Source organism: Nerophis ophidion, linkage group LG01, assembly GCF_033978795.1.
Source record: "Nerophis ophidion isolate RoL-2023_Sa linkage group LG01, RoL_Noph_v1.0, whole genome shotgun sequence".
Classification (NCBI taxonomy): domain Eukaryota; kingdom Metazoa; phylum Chordata; class Actinopteri; order Syngnathiformes; family Syngnathidae; genus Nerophis; species Nerophis ophidion.
Genome location: NC_084611.1, coordinates 77,765,346 through 77,787,024, shown reverse-complemented (window position 1 = coordinate 77,787,024; position 21,679 = coordinate 77,765,346). Strand labels below are relative to the sequence as shown.

The window sequence follows — 21,679 nt, the reverse complement described above, 5'->3', positions numbered from 1 at the left end:
TTGATTGATTAATGGTATTTTTTATTTTATTTTATTATTTTATTTTTTTTATTAAATCAACATAAAAACACAAGCTACACTTACAATTAGTGCACCAACCCAAAAAAACTCCCTTTTTCATGACAAAAACAAAACAAAAACAAAATTATTTAAAAAAAATAAATAAATAAATAAGAAAAATCTCCCCCCTGCCGAGCCGCGGGACAAATTATCAAGCGTTGACCGGTCCGCAGCTACAAAAAGGTTGGGGACCACTGTGGTAGAGAACATCATTTAGTGAAGGGGTCGGGAACCTTTTTGGCTGAGAGAGCCAAGAATCCAAATATTTTAAAATGCATTTCCGTAAGAGCCATATAATATTTTTTTCAACACTGAACACAACTAAACGCGTGCATTTTTAAGTAAGACCAACATTTCTAGAGTATAATAGGTCTCTTATTCTTTGTAATAACATTGTTATTCTGAAGCTAACTGTGGAGGGGGCGTGGCCTGCGGGCCTGCAGCGAAGCGGGGTGTGCCAGGACCGGCCTGGAAATCAGCGACAGGTGCGTAGAAGGCCCACCTGGGCCTTGTTATCTAATCATCTGTCGCTCTGTTATAAGCAGCAGCCAGGAGGAGAGACGGGGTTGGAGCCAGAGCCAGAGTGCGAGCGAGAACGAAAGAGAAAAAGACAACTGCTGGAAACTATCCATCCATCCATCCATTTTCTACCGCTTATTCCCTTTTGGGGTCACGGGGGCCTATCTCAGCTACAATCGGGCGGAAGGCGGGGTACACCCTGGACAAGTCACCACCTCATCGCAGGGCCAACACAGATAGACAGACAACCTTCACACTCACATTCAAACACTAGGGCCAATTTAGTGTTGCCAATCAACCTATCCCCGGGTGCATGTTTTTGGAAGTGGGAGGAAGCCGGAGTACCCGGAGGGAACCCACGCATTCACGGGGAGAACATGCAAACTCCACACAGAAAGATCCCGAGCCTGGATTTGAACCCAGGACTGCAGGAACTTCGTATTGTGAGGCAGACGCACTAACCCCTCTTCCACCGTGAAGCCCTGCTGGAAACTATTGAAAAATAAAACAATATTGTAACCCTGAAACAGGCTCTCATGTCGGTGCTTGGGGGTGTGAAGACTCCCCCCCAGGAGAGCAAGTGAAGTGAAGTGAATTATATTTATATAGTGCTTTTCTCGAGTGACTCAAAGCGCTTTACATAGTGAAACCCAATATCTAAGTTACATTTGAACCAGTGTGGGTGGCACTGGGAGCAGGTGGGTAAAGTGTCTTGCCCAAGGACACAACGGCAGTGACTAGGATGGCTGAAGCGGGAATCGAACCTGCAATCCTCAAGTTGCTGGCACGGCTGCTCTACCAACCGAGCTAAACCCCACACTAACCAATAATAAATAAATAACTTCTTACCATTAACACAACTTCTTGAACAGGTGCGGTAGAAAAAGGATGGATGGATTAAAAATACATGAGAATGTTGTATATTTTCAACATTATTTTTAACACTGTGATTACAAGTGGAATTATTCATTACTTATCGTGTCAGCTCAGATTTACCTGAGTCATCAAAAGAGCCAGAGGTTCCCTACCCCTGGTTTAGTGTGACAATCATTGGTACTTTTTAACCTTAACTTTAACTTTAACTTTAACATGGTGGCGGCGGTGGAAAGGAAGAGGAAAGGCGCCATCTTGTGGCAAAGGGCGTCGCCACTGTTTGAATATTACCCTGGCGTTATAGTGACATTTAGCTCGGGTGTGTTTTATCTATTCGCATTTCTATTCATTTTTCCACACAATTGTTGCATTATTCAATGTTTATTAGTGTTGCGGGACATGGAGCAACTGTTGCTGGGAGCTGCGGCCAATCATAGTTGTTGGCTGTGCGGCGGCTTTTATGGCTGGTGGCGGGCTTGCATGGAGCATGACGTCATCCGCAGCAGCCGCTAGCCTTTCTGCCAAAACAAAGAACAACGTCACTCGACGACAGTGTCGTCTTACAGGCGGAGTGGCCAAGGTCACATAGCTTGTGTTTTTTTATTTATTTTTGCAGAGAGGGAGAGCGAGAGAAGAGGTCCGGAGGGCCGTCCGTCTGTGTGCGTTAATGGCGGATGGGGAAGCCGTAGAGTGGGAGACAGCAGTGATGGAGCTCTGAAGCCGAAAAAGGAGGCAATTTTCTTGGCTACGTTTTGCATGTTGTCACATCTTTTCTGAATATGGATCCAGAGAAGACTTTGACGTTCTGTCTTGGGCTCAAGGCTGAGGAGGTAAACACACACACATATATATAAACATACATATACACACACGCTGCTGTCAAACTGCTGGCAGGGATTGCTGCAGAACAACATGCTGCCATGTTGACAAACACTGCAGACTCAATTTCACATCTTTTAAAATAGGATAATTCATATTTATGATCAGTTACTCTAAGTCTAAGTATTATGAATGCGGTCACATGTAAAGAAACCCCTCCTGAGTTCCAAGTTTTCAGTTTATACAATAGTAAAGAGTATAAAGCAGGGGTCACCAACCTTTTTGAAACCAAGAGCTACTTCTTGGGTACTGATTAATGCAAAGGGCTACCAGTTTGATACACACTTAGATAAAATGCCAGAAATAGCCAATTTGCTCAATATATATATACATATTTATATACAGTGGAGCAAAAAAGTATTTAGTCAGCCACCAATTGTGCAAGTTCTCCCACTTAAAATGATGACAGAAGTCTGTAATTTTCACCATAGGTACACTTCAACTGTGAGAGAAAGAATGTGAAAAAAAATCCAGGAATTCACATTGTAGGAATTTTAAAGAATTTATTTGTAAATTATGGTGGAAAATAAGCATTTGGTCAACCATTCAAAGCTCTCACTGATGAAAGGAGGTTTTTCAAAATCTCACGATACATGGCCCCATTCATTCTTTCCTTAACACTGATCAATCGTCCTGTCCCCTTAGCAGAAAAACAGCTCCAAAGCTCGATGTTTCCACCCCCATGCTTTACAGTAGGTGTGGTGTTCTTGGGATGCAACTCAGTATTCTTATTCCTCCAAACACGACGAGTTGAGTTTATACCAAAATGGATACATGGATGATACAGCAGAGGATTGGGAGAATGTCATGTGGTCAGATGAAACCAAAATAGAACATTATATATATATATATATATATATATATATATATATATATATGTGTGTATTTGTGTATGTGTATATATATATATGTATATGTGTATATATATATATGTATATATATGTGTGTATATGTATATATGCATACATATATATGTATATATGTGTATGTATGTATGTATGTATGTATATATAAAATGGGTATTTGTGTCTGTCATTCCGCCGTACATTTTTTTTCCTCTTACGGAAGGTTTTTTGTAGAAAATAAATAAATTATGAAAAAAAAATACTTAATTGAAAGGTTTAAAAGAGGAGAAAACAGGAAAAAAATGAAAATTTAATTTTGAAACATAGTTTATCTTCAATTTCAAATATCTCGACATCCATTGCTTTCCTCCTCTCCAAGGTTCTCATAGTCATCATTGTCACCGACGTCCCACTGGGTGTGAGTTTTCGTTGCCCTTATGTGGGTCTACCAAGTATGTCGTAGTGGTTCGTGTTGTGGTTTGTGCAGCCCTTTGAGACACTAGTGATTTAGGGCTATATAAGTAAACATTGATGGATTGATTGAATTTCGACTCTTTAAAATTCAAAATTCACCCGAAAAAAAGAAGAGAAAAACTAGCTAAGTCGAATCGTTTTGAAAAAATAAAAAAAATAATTTATGGAACATCATTAGTAATTTTTCCTGATGAAGATTAATTTTAGAATTTTGATGACATGTTTTAAATAGGTTAAAATACGGTCTGCACTTTGTTAGAATATATAACAAATTGGACCAAGCTATATTTCTAACAAAGACTAATCATTATTTCTTCTAGATTTTCCAGAACCAAAATTTTAAAAGACTTTGAAATAAGATTTAAATTTGATTCTAAAGATGTTCTAGATTTGCCATAATCTTTTTTTTTTAATTTTGATCATAATAGGTTTGAAGAAATATTTCACAACTATACTTCGTCGAGAAAACAGAAGCTAAAACGAAGAATTAAATAAAAATGTGTTTATTTCTTACAATAAATTTTTTTTTATTTTACCTGAACATTGATTTAAATTGTCAGGAAAGAAGAAGAAGGAATTTAAAAGGTAAAAAGGTATACGTGTTTAAAAATCCTAAAATCATTTTTAAGGTTGTATTTTTTTCTCTAAAATTGTCTTTCTGAAAGTTATAAGAAGCAAAGTAAAAAAATAAATGAATTTATTTAAACATGTAAAGCCCAAGTTTTTTAAATATTTTTGGGGATTTTCAAATTCTATTTGAGTTTTGTCCCTCTTAAAATTAAAAATGTTGAGCAAAGCGAGACCAGCTTGCTAGTAAATAAATACAATTTAAAAAATTGAGGCATCTCACTGGTAAGTGCTGCTATTTGAGCTATTTTGAGAACAGGCCAGCGGGCGACTCATCTGATCCTTACGGGCTACCTGGTGCCCGCGGGCACCGCGTTGGTGACCCCTGTTCTAAAATAAGATAATTCCTATTTATGATCAGTTACTCTAAGTCTAAGCATTATGAATGTGGTCCCATGTAAAGAAACCCATCCTGAGTTCCAAGTTTTCAGTTTATACTACAGTACAGTACAGTATAAACACAATATTGGGGCCCTAGGCCAGTGGTTCTCAACCTTTTTTCAGTGATGTACCCCCTGTGAACATTTTTTTAATTCAAGTACCCCCTAATCGGAGCAAAGAGAAAGAAGTCAAATACAGCACTATGTCATCAGTTTGTGATTTATTCAATTGTATAACAGTGCAAAAATATTGCTCATTTGTAGTGGTCTTTCTTGAACTATTTGGAAACAAAGATATAAAAATAACAAAAAACTTGTTGAAAAATAAACAAGTGATTCAATTATAAATAAAAATTTCTACACATAGAAGTAATCATCAACTTAAAGTGCCCTCTTTGTGGATTGTAATAGAGATCCATGTGGATTCATGAACTTAATTCTAAACATTTCTTCACAAAAAAAGAAATCTTTAACATCAATATTTATGGAACATGTCCACAAAAATGAATATTGCATTGTTGCATTTCTTTTCACAGTTTTATTCAATAAATATATTTATAAAGGATTATTGAATTGTTGCTATTTTTAGAATATTTTTGAAAAATCTCAAGTACTCCTTGGCATACCTTCAAGTACCACAGGGGTACGCGTACCCCCATTTGAGAACCACTGCACTAGGCAAAGGGGGACCTGCAAACTAAGCATTAACCCACTGGTTCTCAAATGGGGGTACGCATTAGACCTGTATTTCATATATTGACAACTACATTTCGTACATTGACAAATCAACAGGAAGTTTGCAATTCCCCCTTCATAACAAAAGTTTTGTAAAAAACGGTCACCTTTTTTCAAACATTATCTCTGAGCGCTTGTCGGTTCAAACTACCACAGGAGAGAGATTGAATCCTTCTGATTAAAAGTTGATGAAAGAGTTTTTATTACTGCTACGGTTTGTATTTTATCAGCCTTCAAAGAACCGCTGTGCTGAAAACCATTTCAAAGATGGCCGCCGTGCGTATACACAGTGAGGGAGACGTTTTTTTTTTCCGTTTTTTTCGTACCGTCTGCTGCTGGTGCGCACCCACCAACATTCGTGAGGGAGGGGCTGTGATCGTCTATACCAAGATGACTGCCAGGTGCCGTAGCTAAGCCGGTATGTTTAAAAGTTGCCGTTTGCCTCCATATCGTAAAAACAACTGTCCAACATTTTCCAACTAATTGTAAACTTATAGGTGCCGACCATCAGGGCCCAGTTGCGACGATAGAGTGTGTCGATGTTAAGATATTCCGCCGAGTTGGTAAGTCTATCTGTTTGCTAATAGTAGCTACTAGCCGTACCCATGTATTTTTAAAGGGCGGTTAGCATCAGGTTTTAATCCCGTTTCCTTCTATGTTTCTGCTCCGATTGAATTTCTTTGTATGTCGAGTCTTTATTTTGGGTACTTACATATGGTGCCTGACTGTTGTGGCGTTTTAAGGCCATCTGCACTTTTTATGCGCCGAATTGGAAGGTCTATCTGTTTGCTAAAAGTAGCAACTAGCCGTACCCATGTATTTTCATTCTAACTTATATCTGTTAGTAGACATGTTATGGAAGATAAAAACTACAACATTTATAATACTAAGTAGTTCTAACTTATATCTGTCAGTAGACACGTTATGGAAGGTAAAAACTACAACATAATACAAAGTCGTGTGTAGTTCTAACTTATATCCGTCAGTGGACACGTTATGGAAGATAAGAACTACTATATTTATAATACTAAGTAGTTCTAACTTATATCTGTCAGTAGACACGTTATTGAAGGTAAAATCTACAACATAATACGAAGTACTGTGTAGTTCTAACTTTTATCTGTCAGTAGATACGTTATGGAAGGTAAAAACTACAACATTTTGTTTGCATCAAGGCTTTTTGACTTTGTCAGGAACCTCTACTTCAACAAAATAAAACTTGTTTTTTATTTTTTTTTGGGTCATTAAATTATAAAATGCTCTGGTCGAAATGATGACCTTGGTGTTGTAAGGGTCTGTTTCGACCCGGTTATAAAAATAAGATTACCGGTATCAAGCAATAATTAATTAGAGCCAAAACTGAACACACTGTAAGCCAGCTCCTCTACCAATCATGTGAGCTGATTGATTGATTGATTGATTGATTGATTGATTGATTGATTGATTGATTGAAACTTTTATGAGTAGATTGCACAGTACAGTACATATTCTGTACAATTGACAACTAAATGGTAACACCCGAATAAGTTTTTCAACTTGTTTAAGTCGGGGTCCACGTTAATTAATTTATGGTAAAAAATTATGGCTTTAGGGCAGGCGTGGGCAATTATTTTGACTTGGGGGGCACATTTGAAGAAAAAAATGTGTCTGGGGGCCGGTATATCTATTTTTAGGTACACTAATACAAAACTTCACAATAATGTCTAATTGAATGCTAAAAACATTATGACAGACCGCCTTAAAAAACGTAATGGAATTTTACGTTTTTCTATGATCAATAAAACACTGAATATTGACAAAATATGAATGTCACACCCCCTTTCTAATGATATATTTTACAATCGAGTGAAAGTCAACAAAAATTCAACAAACAGTGAAATATGAACGAAGGGTACAAAATAAACCCACCTACAATCCGACACATCTGATGTATCACTAAGCTTTAGAACTCTGTTGTAAAAAGCTCCTTCCGAGTCTGTGAAAACGCTTCCCGCCCACACTGCTTGGTGCCTTGTCTGAGCTGCTGTGAAAGAAAACATCACTGCACATCATAATGGCAGCTAAACGTTCCATCTTAAAGATCTAAAAACATTTGTGAATGTCCGGCAGGCCAGATTGAAAAGCTTGACGGGCCGCATGTGGCTCCTGGGCCTTAATTTGCCTAGGTCTGCTTTAGGGGATTCTCATCTTACCTTGTTATCCAGTACAAAAACAAACAAGGGCGGGCATGTCCGGACTTGTGAGGTCAATTCCGTACAAAATTATTAAAATGAAAATATAAGTAAAATACATTTATTTAAGAAATGTGTTCTAATACCCCTCAGTAATAGTCAGACAACTCAACATCCTTTTATTTATTCATACGATTCTCTTGAGGTTCATTTTACCATTTTTAAAAATTTAAATCGAGGGGTACACTGACAAAAAATAGGCCCAATGGCCCACACCAAAAATATTAAAACCAGTATTTTCATGGATAAGGAAGCCTGACAAGGTATCCAAGAGATGAGAAACAAATTGGATGATAGATCATTGTTTTTAGTGTATTTCACAGCTGATTTAAGACATGGGTCAAAACTGGCCCTTTAACATAAGAGATAACAGAAAGCCAACACAAGAGGAAGGTTAAACCGAAGGAATGAGGTGTCTCACTCTGCGCAGCCCTCCCGGTACATGAGCGTGTTTATATAACAGTGGAAATGTCTAAGTCTAATTAATGAACGCGGTAAGCCATCGTTTAAGTCATTCACACTCTTTGTCTCGGTGGGCGGAGGGCGACTCGCTAGTGAGAAATGTAGCAAAATAACAACAATTAGGACCAAAAGAAATGTGATTACAAAGCCAAACGTCCCGTTGTGCTAATATTTAAACTTCAAAGCGGATGGGCAATATGAGCCCACCAACACGGGACGAACAAGTGAGAATGCTGTGATTGGCAACAACAACAAGAAAGACAACCTGATCAATTTTTTTTTCAACAAGGAAAATAAATTCATATTGAGATGTTCAATATTTATTTAAGTAAAACTTTTCCATTTTTGTTTATTTATTTAGGTTAACAAAGTTCTTTATTTTCCAACTATAGTACAATGGTAAACAATTCTACAGTAATGAAAAATTAAATTCTACATCCTTTAAATGGTTATTGCATTAATATTATATGTTATAATTATGATTTTTAATCGGTTATTCCTTCAATTTAGGAGAATAATGTGTAGACAAAAGCGCTGAGTCTGTTTGCATAAAATGAAATATTTTTGAAAATAAATAATTGAATATTGTTCTAATGTGTAGCAAGAATACGTTGATTGACTGTCCAAGAGTGACATGTCTTCTTCCTTCACTCGTTATTTTCACAGTTTTATGCATTTACAGTATATGACTAAAATATAACAATCGCAAATCAAATCTCAATTTCGGACAGAAAAATTTCAATTAGGTTACTGAATTTGTATATTTTTACAACTACAGATGTGTTTGCTTTCATGCTATTAACAAGCACCTGTGCACATACAGTACAGTGGGGCAAAAAAGTAATTAGTCAGCCACCGATTGTGCAAGTTCTCCCACTTAAAATGATGACAGAGGTCTGTAATTTTCATCATAGGTACACTTCAACTGCGTGCCAGAATTTGAAAAAAAAAAATCCAGGAATTCACATTGTAGGAATTTTTAAGAATTTATTTGTAAATTATGGTGGAAAATAAGTATTTGGTCACTTCAAACAAGGAAGATCTCTGGCTCTCACAGACCTGTAACTTCTTCTTTAAGGAGCTCTTCTGTCCTCCACTCGTTACCTGTATTAATGGCACTTGTTTGAACTCGTTATCTGTATAAAAGACACCAGTCCACAGCCTCAAACAGTCAGACTCCAAACTCCACTATGGCCAAGACCAAAGAGCTGTCAAAGGACACCAGGAAAAGAATTGTAGACCTGCACCAGACTGGAAAGAGTGAATCTACAATAGGCAAGCAGCTTGGTGTCAAAAAATCAACTGTGGGAGCAATTATCAGAAAATGGAAGACATACAAGACCACTGATAATCTCCCTCGATCTGGGGCTCCACGCAAGATCTCATCCCGGGGGTTGCTAAAATGATCATGAGAACGGTGAGCAAAAATCCCAGAACCACACAGGGGGACCTGGTGAATGACCTGCAGAGAGCTGGGACCAAAGTAACGAAGGTTACCATCTGTAATACACTACGCCGACAGGGAATCAAATTCTGCAGTGCTAGACGTGTCCCCCTGCTTAAGCCAGTGCATGTCCAGGCCCGTCTGAAGTTTGCCAGAGAGCACATGGGAGAATTTCATGTGGTCAGATGAAACCAAAATAGAACTTTTTGGTATAAACTCAACTCGTCGCGTTTGGAGGAAGAAGAATACTGGGTTGCATCCCAAGAACGCCACACCTACTGTGAAGCATGGTGGTGGAAACATCATGCTTTGGGGCTGTTTTTCTGCTAAGGGGACAGGACAATTGATCCGTGTTAAGGAAAAAATGAATGGGGCCATGTATCGTGAGATTTTGAACCAAAACCTCCTTCCATCAGTGAGAGCTTTGAATGGTTGACCAAATACTTATTTTCCACCATAATTTACAAATAAATTCTTTAAAATTCCTACAATGTGAATTCCTGGATTTTTTTTCACATTCTGTCTCTCACAGTTGAAGTGTACCTATGATGAAAATTACAGACCTCTGTCATCATTTTAAGTGGGAGAACTTGCACAATCGGTGGCTGACTAAATACTTTTTTGCCCCACTGTATGTAACCCACACTGCCGTTTGTTGCCAATTAGATTTTGGCTTATCATCATTTTGTGGGTGTTTGAGCTCTTTTGTGTGCACTGAACTGTGTACATATCCACCCTACAGTAGAGGCCCTATATTGTTCCCCATGCAGACAACCTTTGCATCAGCCTGACAACAAAAGACCCCCGCCACCCCAACCTCAGTGTTTCTGCATTCTGGCCTCACTTGCTAGCACCTTCACAGGCAATTTGTCACTTCCATCTCACTGAGCCTGTATGACATTTCCACAGCCATGACTGATTTTTCAAATCTACTCACGCTGACAGGACAACATTTGGGTACAAAATGTCACATTTACCACTGCAAACATTGGGACACAGGATTGTATCATGCACAGTAACTTCACATTCACAACAGATGTTATTCTGCATGAGAGGCTAGTGCATCATTTTTACATGTGATTAATGATTTGTGCTGCTGTGATTTTTTCAGGGCTTTTTAAAAAAAAAAAAAAAAAAAGGACAATTATAGGACATTTATAATGGAATACATTCATTTTTTCCTTTTACTAATATTGCATGTCATCTGTCTTATACTAGATGACAATGTCCCTGAAGGGCTTGGATGGTACCGAGGCTTCCACGGTAAGTGGCTCGCCCGTCACGGTTCATATTTGACCTATGAAAATCAGTCCTGTGTGCACAACCACTGTGGTTGCCATGGCAATGCAATTATTAGGGCTCTTCCTGCATTGATGTACAGTGGGAAAATAAGTATTTTACACCCTGCTTTTTTTTATGTTTACCTCCTTCCCAAGATATAAAAACCTTTAAATAAATACTAAAAAAAAATGTTTTTAATTGACTGAGGAAAATGATTCCTTAGTCCATCCCCCACACATACGGATGGTGTGCCAATATTTCTTTAATTCTGTCTCTCCCTGTTAAAATAACAAAATTATTTAAAAAAATCAATAGTAAGGTAGTGACCTTATAAATCAGCAGGGGATTAAATACATCTTTTTATCCACTGTAAACTTATTTTGCGGTTTCAACAGGGCCGAAGAAATGCATAAAGAGAGTATGGCCAATTAGGTTTCAGGCGATCTCCTCAATGATAGGTTAAAAGGCACTCATGTGACTACAGGGCGCCATGACCGCTATTCACTTTATGTTTGTGGCGCTTCCTCTTTAGTTTTTGTACGTTAATAAATGTCCTGTTGTGCAGTGTGGGGCTGCTCTACCCGCAAGAATTATGGAAAGTTTTTACATGGCTTTCCTCACAAGCCGGAAATAAGACAAGTATGGGAAGTGAAGGGTCGCAAACACTGGAGAACGTCGATTACAGCGTCTTGTGCGAGGTAAATGCACGACACAACGTCTCTGTTTTTACCAGAGATAGTTTGACATAAACAGGTTATCTTTGAATCCCAGTAAAACTAAAATAATGCAATTCGGTTACAGCAAAAGAGAAAGTCAAACACAAATGCAAATAGACGGACATTAAATGAGTAAAATAAACCACATTTTGATTGTAATGATAGATGAGAAAATGAACTGGAAATCTCATTAAAAAAATACAGCATAAATCGGCAAGAAATTTGTCAACCGTGAATAAAACTAAATCTGTTCTGGAACAAAAATCACTCCATATTCTCTACTGCTTGCCTGTGTTGCCATTTCTGAGTTATTTCCCGGGCGTGGCCACCGCTGCTGCTCACTGCTCCCCTCACTTCCCAGGTAGTGATCAAGGGTGATGGGTCAAATGCAGAGAATAATTTTGCCACACCTCGTGTGTGTGTGACAATCATTAATACTTATAACTTTGATTTATTGTGCAGAAATATGGGGAAATAATAAAAATTAGAAAAATATAAAGTACACTTATTCTCTTAGTATGTTAGAATAATACATAAAGTGATTACTAATACTTTGGAGGCAGACACCATAGTTGTCATACTTCACACTAAATTCATAATTTCTCCAGGTTAATAAGTAATCTTTATGGTTACTCTGTATATATATATATATTTTTTTTTTTTTTTCGCTGTGGGATTAGTGTCAAGAATGTAGCAGCAGAATCCGTCACATAAAATGTACAAGATAGACAACATATAATAATATTAATTCATATAGTGTCAAAGGGAATGTAGAGTACCGTATTTCCTTGAATTGCCGCCGGGGCGCTAATTAATTTAAAACCTCTTCTCACTCCGGCGCTTACCAAAGGCATGCGATAAAGGTAAGCATGCGCTAATTATTTTAAAACCTCTTCTAACTCCGGCACTTACCAAAGGCATGCAGTAAAAATGTGAGTGTGATGTAAGGATACCATCATGAAAAGCATATTGAATAAAAAAACGTTATTATGGTCTTACCTTTACTTATAAATGAAGTCCATGCCAGCTCCTTCTGATCAAAAGCATCGATAACGTGTTTATGGAATTCTTCCTTATCTTTCTTCAGTTTTAAAAGTCTCTCTGTCTCGATGGAGATCTTCCTTTATTACCTCCTGCTTCGATTGAAAGTCCAGTTTAGAAAACTGCTATCAGACCACTGCTATCAGTTAGCTCGGTTCCTCACGTGCGGGCGACGACAGAATTACCCTCGAACAACTCCCCCTCCCGTTCTGCTCCGTGGGTGGTCTCTTTAACCCACCGCTGCCACCATGAAGTGTTATTGTATAAATAATACACTGGGTATTTAGGACGGGAACATGCTTTATTTCAGCCCGGTTGCTTACATAGCCAGCATAGGAGTGTTACATCCTAAAAGATCCGTCGTGCACCCCCGCGTCATATCCGCCCCAGCACACGTCACTTGTTGTCACTTCTTCTGCAGCCGAGTAGTCGTAAGAAAGATCACTAGCGCCCTCTACCACCAGGAGGCGGGAGTCATTTAATGACTCATATTTGACACACGCAGCTACGGTATATCAATAAAACATAGCTGCTTACTGTTCTTTTTAGCATACCAGTATTCAATAGCTTGGACCTTAAATCCTACTGAATAGATCTTAATCTTCTTCCCTTTATGCGATTTCAAATTACCGGTATTGAAAACAGCCTCCTCCATTTTGAAAATGATGACAGGAGAATACGGTATGTAAACATGACGATCCAGTTTAGCCTAAAAGGGAGTGGGAATAAGATAACATTATATTTTTACGAAACAAAAGCATGTTTTATTGTAAGTTTATGAGCTGGAGTGTGACTTTCTGTCACATCACATAGTGTTATATTTCCTTAGTTTGTGTTTATTTCCTGTGTAGCACTCTTATGTTTGCTTCCTTTTCCTGCATGTCTCCCTGAGCGTTATTTCCCCTCACCTGCGGCTGATTGGCAGCCTGGCCATACCTGGTAATGGGTGTTAATCAGCTGGCCTCTGGAAATGCCTGCCTTGTTTCGGTTACTGACTTTAGCTGCATGCCGTGTGTGTGACTGCTCATCCTGTGTTAAATATTATTAAAGACTTGACCTGCATCTTGGGGTCACAACTACCGCAGCCATGCAAGCCTGTGACACGGTGCATGCTTAGAACTGTATAAAAATGTTTATTTTAACCAACGTCAGAAATTGCATGCATGTGAGCACAGCCGCACACGCCCTTGGTAGCAGTCATGGCGCCTGTTTTTCCAGAAGAAGCGCATGTAAAGTGTTAGATCAGGGGTACGGAACCTATGGCTCTAGAGCCAGATGTGGCTCTTTTGATGACTACATATGGCTCTCAGATAATTATATTTATATAGTGCTTTTCTCTAGTGACTCAAAGCGCTTTACAAAGTGACACCCAATATCTAAGTTACATTTAAACCAGTGTGGGTGGCACTGGGGGCAGGTGTGTAAAGTGTCTTGCCCAAGGACACAACGACAGTGACTGGGATGGCGGTAGCGGGAATCGAACCTGGAACCCTCAGGTTGCTAGCACGGCCACTCTCCTAACCGAGCTAAGCTGAGTAACCGTGTAATACTCTTCCATATCAGTAGGTGGCAGTCGGTAGCTAATTGCTTTGTAGATGTGGGAAACAGCGGGAGGCAGAGTGCAGGTAAAAAGGTGTCTAATGCTTAAACCAGGGGTAGGGAAACTATGGCTCTAGAGCCAGATGACTGCATCTGGCTCTCAGATCAATCTTAGCTGACATTGCTTAACACGATAAGTAATGAATAATTCCGCTGGTAATCACAGTTTCAAAAATAACGTTCAAATTATAAAACATTCTCAAGCATTTTAATCCAACCATCCGTTTTCTACCGCACGTGTTCAAGATGTCTCATTAATGGTCAGAAGTATTATATTTATTATTGGTTAACTTTTAGAATAACAATGTTGTTAAAAAGAATGAGAGACTTATTATACTCTACAAATGTTGGTCTTACTTAAAAATGCACGAATTTAGTTGTATTCAGTGTTGAAAAATGTTATATGGCTCCTACGGAAATACATTTTGAAACATTTGGCTTTCATGGCTCTCTCCGCCAAAAAGGTTCCCGACCCCTGTGTTAGATGAATGTCAGGTTGCCTCATATGCAATATTCCTCGCCCGTTCCTGCTTTTCCGCTGATAAATTATAATGGCAAACTTCCTTTGGTTTTCTCATTGTCCTCAAAGTGCACAGCATTAGTGCTGGTCGTACTGGTTTCGACGACCGGTCAGAAATGTGTCGGAAATGTTTGCAAATTTGTGTTTTTTAGCTATGTTAAATTTGTTATTTTGCTCTAAAAGAATACATTATTATTTTGTATTAGTATAATTAGTACAAAGGATGCATCACATTTAAAAAGTATACCCATTGTTTTACATAAATACAAAATAAATGATGTTGTAAAAAAAAGTGTGAACAATTTTTTGTAACTTGGGGGGGGGGTCGGGTTCTAAATAATTCTGCTCATGGCCCCAATTTAGCCTGGGTCTCAATGTATTTATTTCGTCATGGGAATTATTTAGCTATTGTCATGTGACCGAATTAAAACTCACAATGCTCAATTTGTATTTGTAGGTAGCTGTTCCCCAAAAGGAAGCTGACCTACCCACGGTTTACAAGGTATTTATCTGTAGTAGGGGTGTAACGATTAATCGATTGATTGATTTATGTTCTTAAATATAAAAGTATATTGGTCTGTGCTCGAAAGTTTGCCTTCTGGAAGATGAGTATTAATTTAAAGGCCTATTGAAATGAGATTTTCTTATTTAAAAAGGGATAGCAGGTCCATTCTATGTGTCATACTTGATCATTTCGCGATATTGCCATATTTTTGCTGAAAGGATTTAGTAGAAAACATCAATGATAAAGTTTGCAACTTTTGGTCGCTAATAAAAAAGCCTTGCCTTTACCGGAAGTAGCAGACGATGTGCACGTGACGTCACGGGCTGTAGGGCTCCTCACATCCTCACATTGTTTATAATCATAGCCTCCAGCAACAAGAGCTATTCGGACAGAGAAAGCGACGATGTCCCCATTAATTTGAGCGAGGATGAAAGATTTGTGGATGAGGAAAGTTAGAGTGAGGCACTAAAAAAAAACCGCGACGGCTCCGGGCGGCGGCAGTGGGTGCGTTTCAGATGTAATTAGACACATTTACTAGGACAATTCGGGAAAATCCCTTATCTGCTTATTGTGTTAATAGTATTTTAGTGAGATTATACTGACATACCTGAAAGTCGGATGGCTGTGGTGAACGCCAGTGTCTCTTGAGAGAAGCCAATAGAGGACCCAAGATCACAGCTGCCTTTTGGATAGCTGCTGCAGGAGGACGCAAAATCCACTTATGTCTCCGGTAAGAGCCAACTTAATTTTACAATTTACCCATCCAAAAACTTGCTGGTTGACGTAGAGAATCGTGTTTGCTTGACCGCTCTCTGTTAAAGCTTCACAACAAACAAACACGGGCTGTGTTTCGATGCTAAAGGCAGCTGCAATCCACCGCTTTCCACCAACAGCATTCTTCTTTATAGTCTCCATTATTAATTGAACAAATTGCAAGAGATTCAGCAACACAGATGTCCAAATTACTGTGTAATTATGCGATGAAAAGAGACGACTTTTAGCCGTAAGTGGTGCTGGGCTAATATGTCCGCTACAACCCGAGACGTCACAAACACGCGTCATCATTCTGCGATGTTTTCAACAAGAATCTCCGCGGGAAATTTAAAATTGTAATTTAGTAAACTAAAAAGGCCGTATTGGCATGTGTTGCAATGTTAATATTTCATCATTGATATATAAACTAGCAGACTGTGTGGTCGGTAGTAGTGGGTCTCAGTAGGCCTTTAAAGATCGTTTTAAAAGGGAATCAATCGATTTTGATACCAGAAAAAGGAAAACATTGGATTTAAGAACGGCAAACTTTATATGAAGTTTAGCACTTGTAATGATACGGGCGTTAAACAATAATTCTGTTTGCTCGTCTGTGGTGTCATCAAAACAAAAATAGCGGATACCTGCGTTGGTTGAGAAAGATCTCAGCAAACACAAACGCCACAAGACAAATGTCATTAATTCAACACACAAAACTTTCAGCTACAACACGATTGCAAAAGCCACAACAAAGATAAGAAACACAATAATATGAAGCCGCCACACAACTTTAAAGGCCTACTGAAACCCACTACTAGCGAGTTTATATATCAATGATGAAATATTAACATTGCAACACATGCCAATACGGCCGGCTTAAATTTCCTGCTGAGTTTCTTGTTGAAAACGTCGCGGAATGATGACTCGTATGATGACGCGTGCACGTGACGTCTCGAGTTGGAGGGGACATATTAGCGCAGCACCACTAGCGGCTAAAAGTCGTCTCTTTTCAATGCGCGATTACACAGTATTCTGGACATCTGTGTTGCTGAATGTTTTGCAATTTGTTCAATTAATAATGGAGAAGTCAAAGTAGAAGGATGGAGGTGGGAAGCTTTTTAGCCTTTAGCCGCACAAACACATGGTGTTTCCTTGTTTAAAATTCACGGAGGTGAAGCTTTACTATGGATGAGAGTGGTCAAGCGGGCATGGATCCCGACCACTTGTCAACCGGCAGGTTTTGGTGAGAAAATTGTGGTAAAAAGTCGCCTCTTACCGGAGATCAGCGGAAATTCTGTCGTGCTGCTGCTGCCATGACTAATTCCCTCAGAGACTGGCCCCTCCGACTATCAGGTACTATTTAATCTCATTAAAACACTAGCAACACAATAGAAAGATAAGGGATTTCCCAGAATCATCCTAGTAAATGTGTCTAAAAACATCTGAATCGCTCACAATGCAATCGCCTTTTTTTTTTTTTTTAACTTTTATTTATTTATTTTTTTCTAGTCCTTGGCTATCAATATTCTCAGCCACGAATCTTTCATCCTCGCTCAAATCAACGGGGAAATTGTCGTTTTCTCGGTCCGAATAGCTCTTTTTGTTAGAGTCTCCCATTATAAACAATGTGAAGATGAGGAGCCTTCACACGTGTGACGTCATCGTCTGCTACTTCCGGTAAAGGCAAGGCTTTTATTAGCGACCAAAAGTTGCGAGCTTTATCGTGGATGTTCTCTACTAAATCCTTTCAGCAAAAATATGGCAATATCACGAAATGATCAAGTATGACACATAGAATGGACCTGCTATCCCCGTTTAAATAAGAAAATCTCATTTCAGTAGGCCTTTAAGCCACAAAAGACTCAAGCGACACAACGAAAGTGACAGCAGAAGAAGTTACGGTGACTCACTGACTTCCGGAACAACACAACTGGCAGTCAAGGAGAAGTCATTTCATCAGAAAGAAATAAACAGAAGAGATGGGTGAAGGAGGCATTGAAAATTAGGAAGCGAGGCGCCAACACCATCAAGAGTAATGAGGGGGCTCACATGCTTCCGCACACCTGGGACTTTGTCCTTCATTGGCGTCGTCAGGGTGGAGAACAGAGACCGTATGGACAGGTCGGGGAACTTTATTTAGCAAGTGAATCTACTGTTAAAATGTTGGTTAAAATTGTGAGCAGAAAGTGTTTCCTCTTGTTAATTCAACATCAAGTGTTGGTTGCACTTTATTCAAATAAGATGTCAATGCATTAATTATTGTTTACCTACTTGTTTATCCGTAATCCATTTATATCAAATTCCCTTTACAAGAAATAACAGGACTATAGAAAACCTCAGTTTATTTATTTCAGTCACACTAGTTAATCTTTTTTTTTTTTGCTAAAAAGTTACTGAATCAATTGCAACTCACTGAATTGTTTCAGATCGTATCGTTCCAAAAAAATCATTTCTGAATCGTTTTGGCAACCACAAATTCTAAGTCGAATTATTATTAAAGCAAATCGTTACACCCCTAACCCTAGTATGTAGTGTACTACTAACACCCTTCACCAATGTGTTTGTTACAGCCATGTACTAAAGGGATATCAAGTTATTTCTCTCTCAAAATTCTTCACACAATAGGTTTGATTTTCTATGCTGAATACTCTCAAGTTCATCCTCACATCATAATTCTACCTCCACCATGTTTGGCATGGTATCGGCCAAGCAATGAATTCCTGGTTTATTCTAGACCAGGGGTCACCAACCTTTTTGAAACCAAGAGCTACTTCTTGGGTACTGATTAATGCGAAGGGCTACCAGTTTGATACACACTTAAATAAATTGCCAGAAATAGCCAATTTGCTCAATTTACCTTTAATAAATAAATCTGTATATATAAATAAATTATATTTCTGTCAGTCATTCCGTCGTACATTTTTTTTCCTTTTACGGAAAGTTTTTTGGTAGAGAATAAATGATGAAAAAAACATTTAATTGAACGGTTTATAAGAGGAGAAAACACGAAAAAAAAGAAAATTTAATTTTGAAACAGTTTATTTTCAATTTTGACTCTTTAAAATTCAAAATTCAACCGAAAAAAATGAAGAGAAAAACTTGCTAATTTGAATCTTTTTGAAAAAAATTAAAAAAGAATTTATGGAACATTAGTAATTTTTCCTGATTAAGATTAATTTTTGAATTTTGATGACATGTTTTAAATAGGTTAACATCCAATCTGCACTTTGTTAGAATATATAACAAATTAGACCAAGTTATATTTCTAACAAAGACAAATAATTATTTCTTCTTGATTTTCCAGAACAAAAATTTTAAAATAAATTTGAAATACTTTGAAATAAGATTTAAATTTGATTCTACAGATTTTCTAGAGTGGCCAGAATCATTTTTTTTTTATTTTAATCATAAGAAGTTTGAAGAAATATTTCACAAATATTTTTCGTCAAAAAACAGAAGCTAAAAAGAACTAAATTAAAATGTATTTATTATTTTTTACAATAATAAAAGAATTACTTGAACATTGATTTAAATTGTCAGGAAAGAAGAGGAAGGAATTTAAAAGGTAAAAAGAATATGTGTTTAAAAATCCTAGAATCATTTTTAAGGTATTTTTTCTCTAAAATTGTCTTTCTGAAATTTATAAGAAGAAAATTTGAAAAATAAATGAATTTATTTAAACAAGTGAAGACCAAGTCTTTAAAATATTTTCTTGGATTTTCAAATTCTATTTGAGTTTTGTCTCTCTTAGAATTAAAAATGTCGAGCAAAGCGAGACGAGCTTGCTGGTAAATAAATACAATTTTAAAAATAGAGGCAGCTCACTGGTAAGTGCTGCTATTTGAGCTATTTTTAGAACAGGCGAGCGGGCGACTCATCTGGTCCTTACGGGCTACTTGGTGACCCCTGTAAATCTAGGCAGACCACCATTTAGGTGCCTTTTGCTGATGAGTGGCTTCCTGCTAAGTCATTCTGGTTGACTGCTGGTTGAATGTGCTATCATGAGCTAAGACTTGAGGCAAGATTCATATCCAGTTGGGGTGTCCTGATACATCTTTTCCATTCCAATACAATGCTGATATTGCCTTGAGTATTTGCCGATACGGATATCATACATACTTACCATACTTACTAACCCCGTTTCCATATGAGTTGGGAAATTGTGTTAAATGTAAATATAAACGGAATACAATGATTTGCAAATCATTTCCAACCCATATTCAGTTGAATATGCTACAAAGACAACATATCTGATGTTCAAACTGATAAAAAAAAATTTTTTGGCAAATAATCATTAACTTTAGAATTTGATGCCAGCAACACGTGACAAAGAATTTGGGAAAGGTGGCAATAAATACTGACAAAGTTTAGGAATGCTCATCAAACACTTATTTGGAACATCCCACGGGTGTGCAGGCTAACTGGGAACAAAAAATGCTCAGTCTTTCACAAGAAAGGATGGGGCGAGGTACACCCATTTGTCCACAAATGCGCAAGCAAATAGTCAAACAGTTTAAGAACAACGTTTCTCAAATTGCAAGAAATTTAGGGATTTCAACATCTACGGTCCATAATATCATCAAAAGGTTCAGAGAATCTGGAGAAATCACTCCACGTAAGCGGCATGGCCGGAAACCAACATTGAATGGACCGTGACCTTCGATCCCTCAGACGGCATTGTATCAAAAACTGACATCAATCTCTAAAGGATATCACCACATGGGCTCAGGAACACTTCAGAAAACCACTGTCACTAAATACAGGTCGTCGCTACATCTGTAAGTGCAAGTTAAAGCTCTACTATACAAAAAGCGAAAGCCATTTATCAACAACATCCAGAAACGCTGCCGGCTTCTCTGGACCCGAGATCATCTAAGATGGACTAATGCAAAGTGGAAATGTGTTCTGTGGTCTGACAAGTCCACATTTGAAATTGTTTTTGGAAATATTCGACATTGTGTCATCTGGACCAAAGGGGAAGCGAAACATCCAGACTTATTGATGCAAAGTTCAAAAGCCATCATCTGTGACGGTATGGGGGTGCATTAGTGCCCAAGGCATGGATAACTTACACATCTGTGAAGGCACCATTAATGCTGAAAGGTACATACAGGTTTTGGAACAACATATGCTGCCATCTAAGCGCTGTCTTTTTCATGGACGCCCCTGCTCATTTCAGCAAGACAATGCCAAGCCACATTCAGCACGTGTTACAACAGCGTGGTTTCGTTAAAAAAAAGAGTCCGGGTACTTTCCTGGCCCGCCTGCAGCCCAGACCTGTCTCCCATTGAAAATGCGTGGCGCATTATGAAGCGTAAAATACGACAGCGGAGAGCCCGGACTGTTGAACGACTGAAGCTCTACATAAAACAAGAATGGGAAAGAATTCCACTTTCAAAGCTTCAACAATTAGTTTCCTCAGTTCCCAAAAGTTTATTGAGTGTTGTTAAAAGAAAAGGTGATGTAACACAGTGGTGAACATGCCCTTTCCCATCTACTTTGGCACGTGTTGCAGCCGTGAAATTAAAAGTTAATTATTATTTACAAAGAAAAAATAAAGTTTATGAGTTTGAACATCAAATATCGTGTCTTTGTAGTGCATTCAATTGAATATGGGTTGAAAAGGATTTGCATTTTATTCCGTTTATACTTACATCTAACAATTCCCTAACTCATATTAAAACAGGGTTTGTATTTTTAGGGCTGTCAAAGTTAAAGCAATAATAACACAATACCCA

The 21,679-nt window shown here is 38.1% G+C and overlaps 1 protein-coding gene across 6 annotated transcripts in view; it reads left to right on the top strand.

Annotated features, from left to right (window-relative positions):
- Positions 1-1,913: 1,913 nt before the first annotated feature.
- LOC133560118 (WW domain-binding protein 1-like) overlaps positions 1,914-21,679 on the top strand; it is a 31,113-nt gene continuing 11,347 nt past the window's right edge. The window contains exons 1-3 of one of the 6 annotated variants that reach the window (XM_061912243.1): positions 1,919-2,282; positions 10,748-10,792; positions 15,144-15,188. In XM_061912243.1, the coding sequence (XP_061768227.1) occupies positions 2,232-2,282; positions 10,748-10,792; positions 15,144-15,188 (141 nt within the window). In that variant the 5' untranslated portion in view covers positions 1,919-2,231. Of the gene's footprint in view, positions 2,283-10,747; positions 10,793-11,370; positions 11,509-15,143; positions 15,189-17,835; positions 18,063-21,679 lie in introns of those variants that run through there. The other 5 variants (XM_061912269.1, XM_061912261.1, XM_061912252.1 and 2 more) reach the window with 5 other exon arrangements.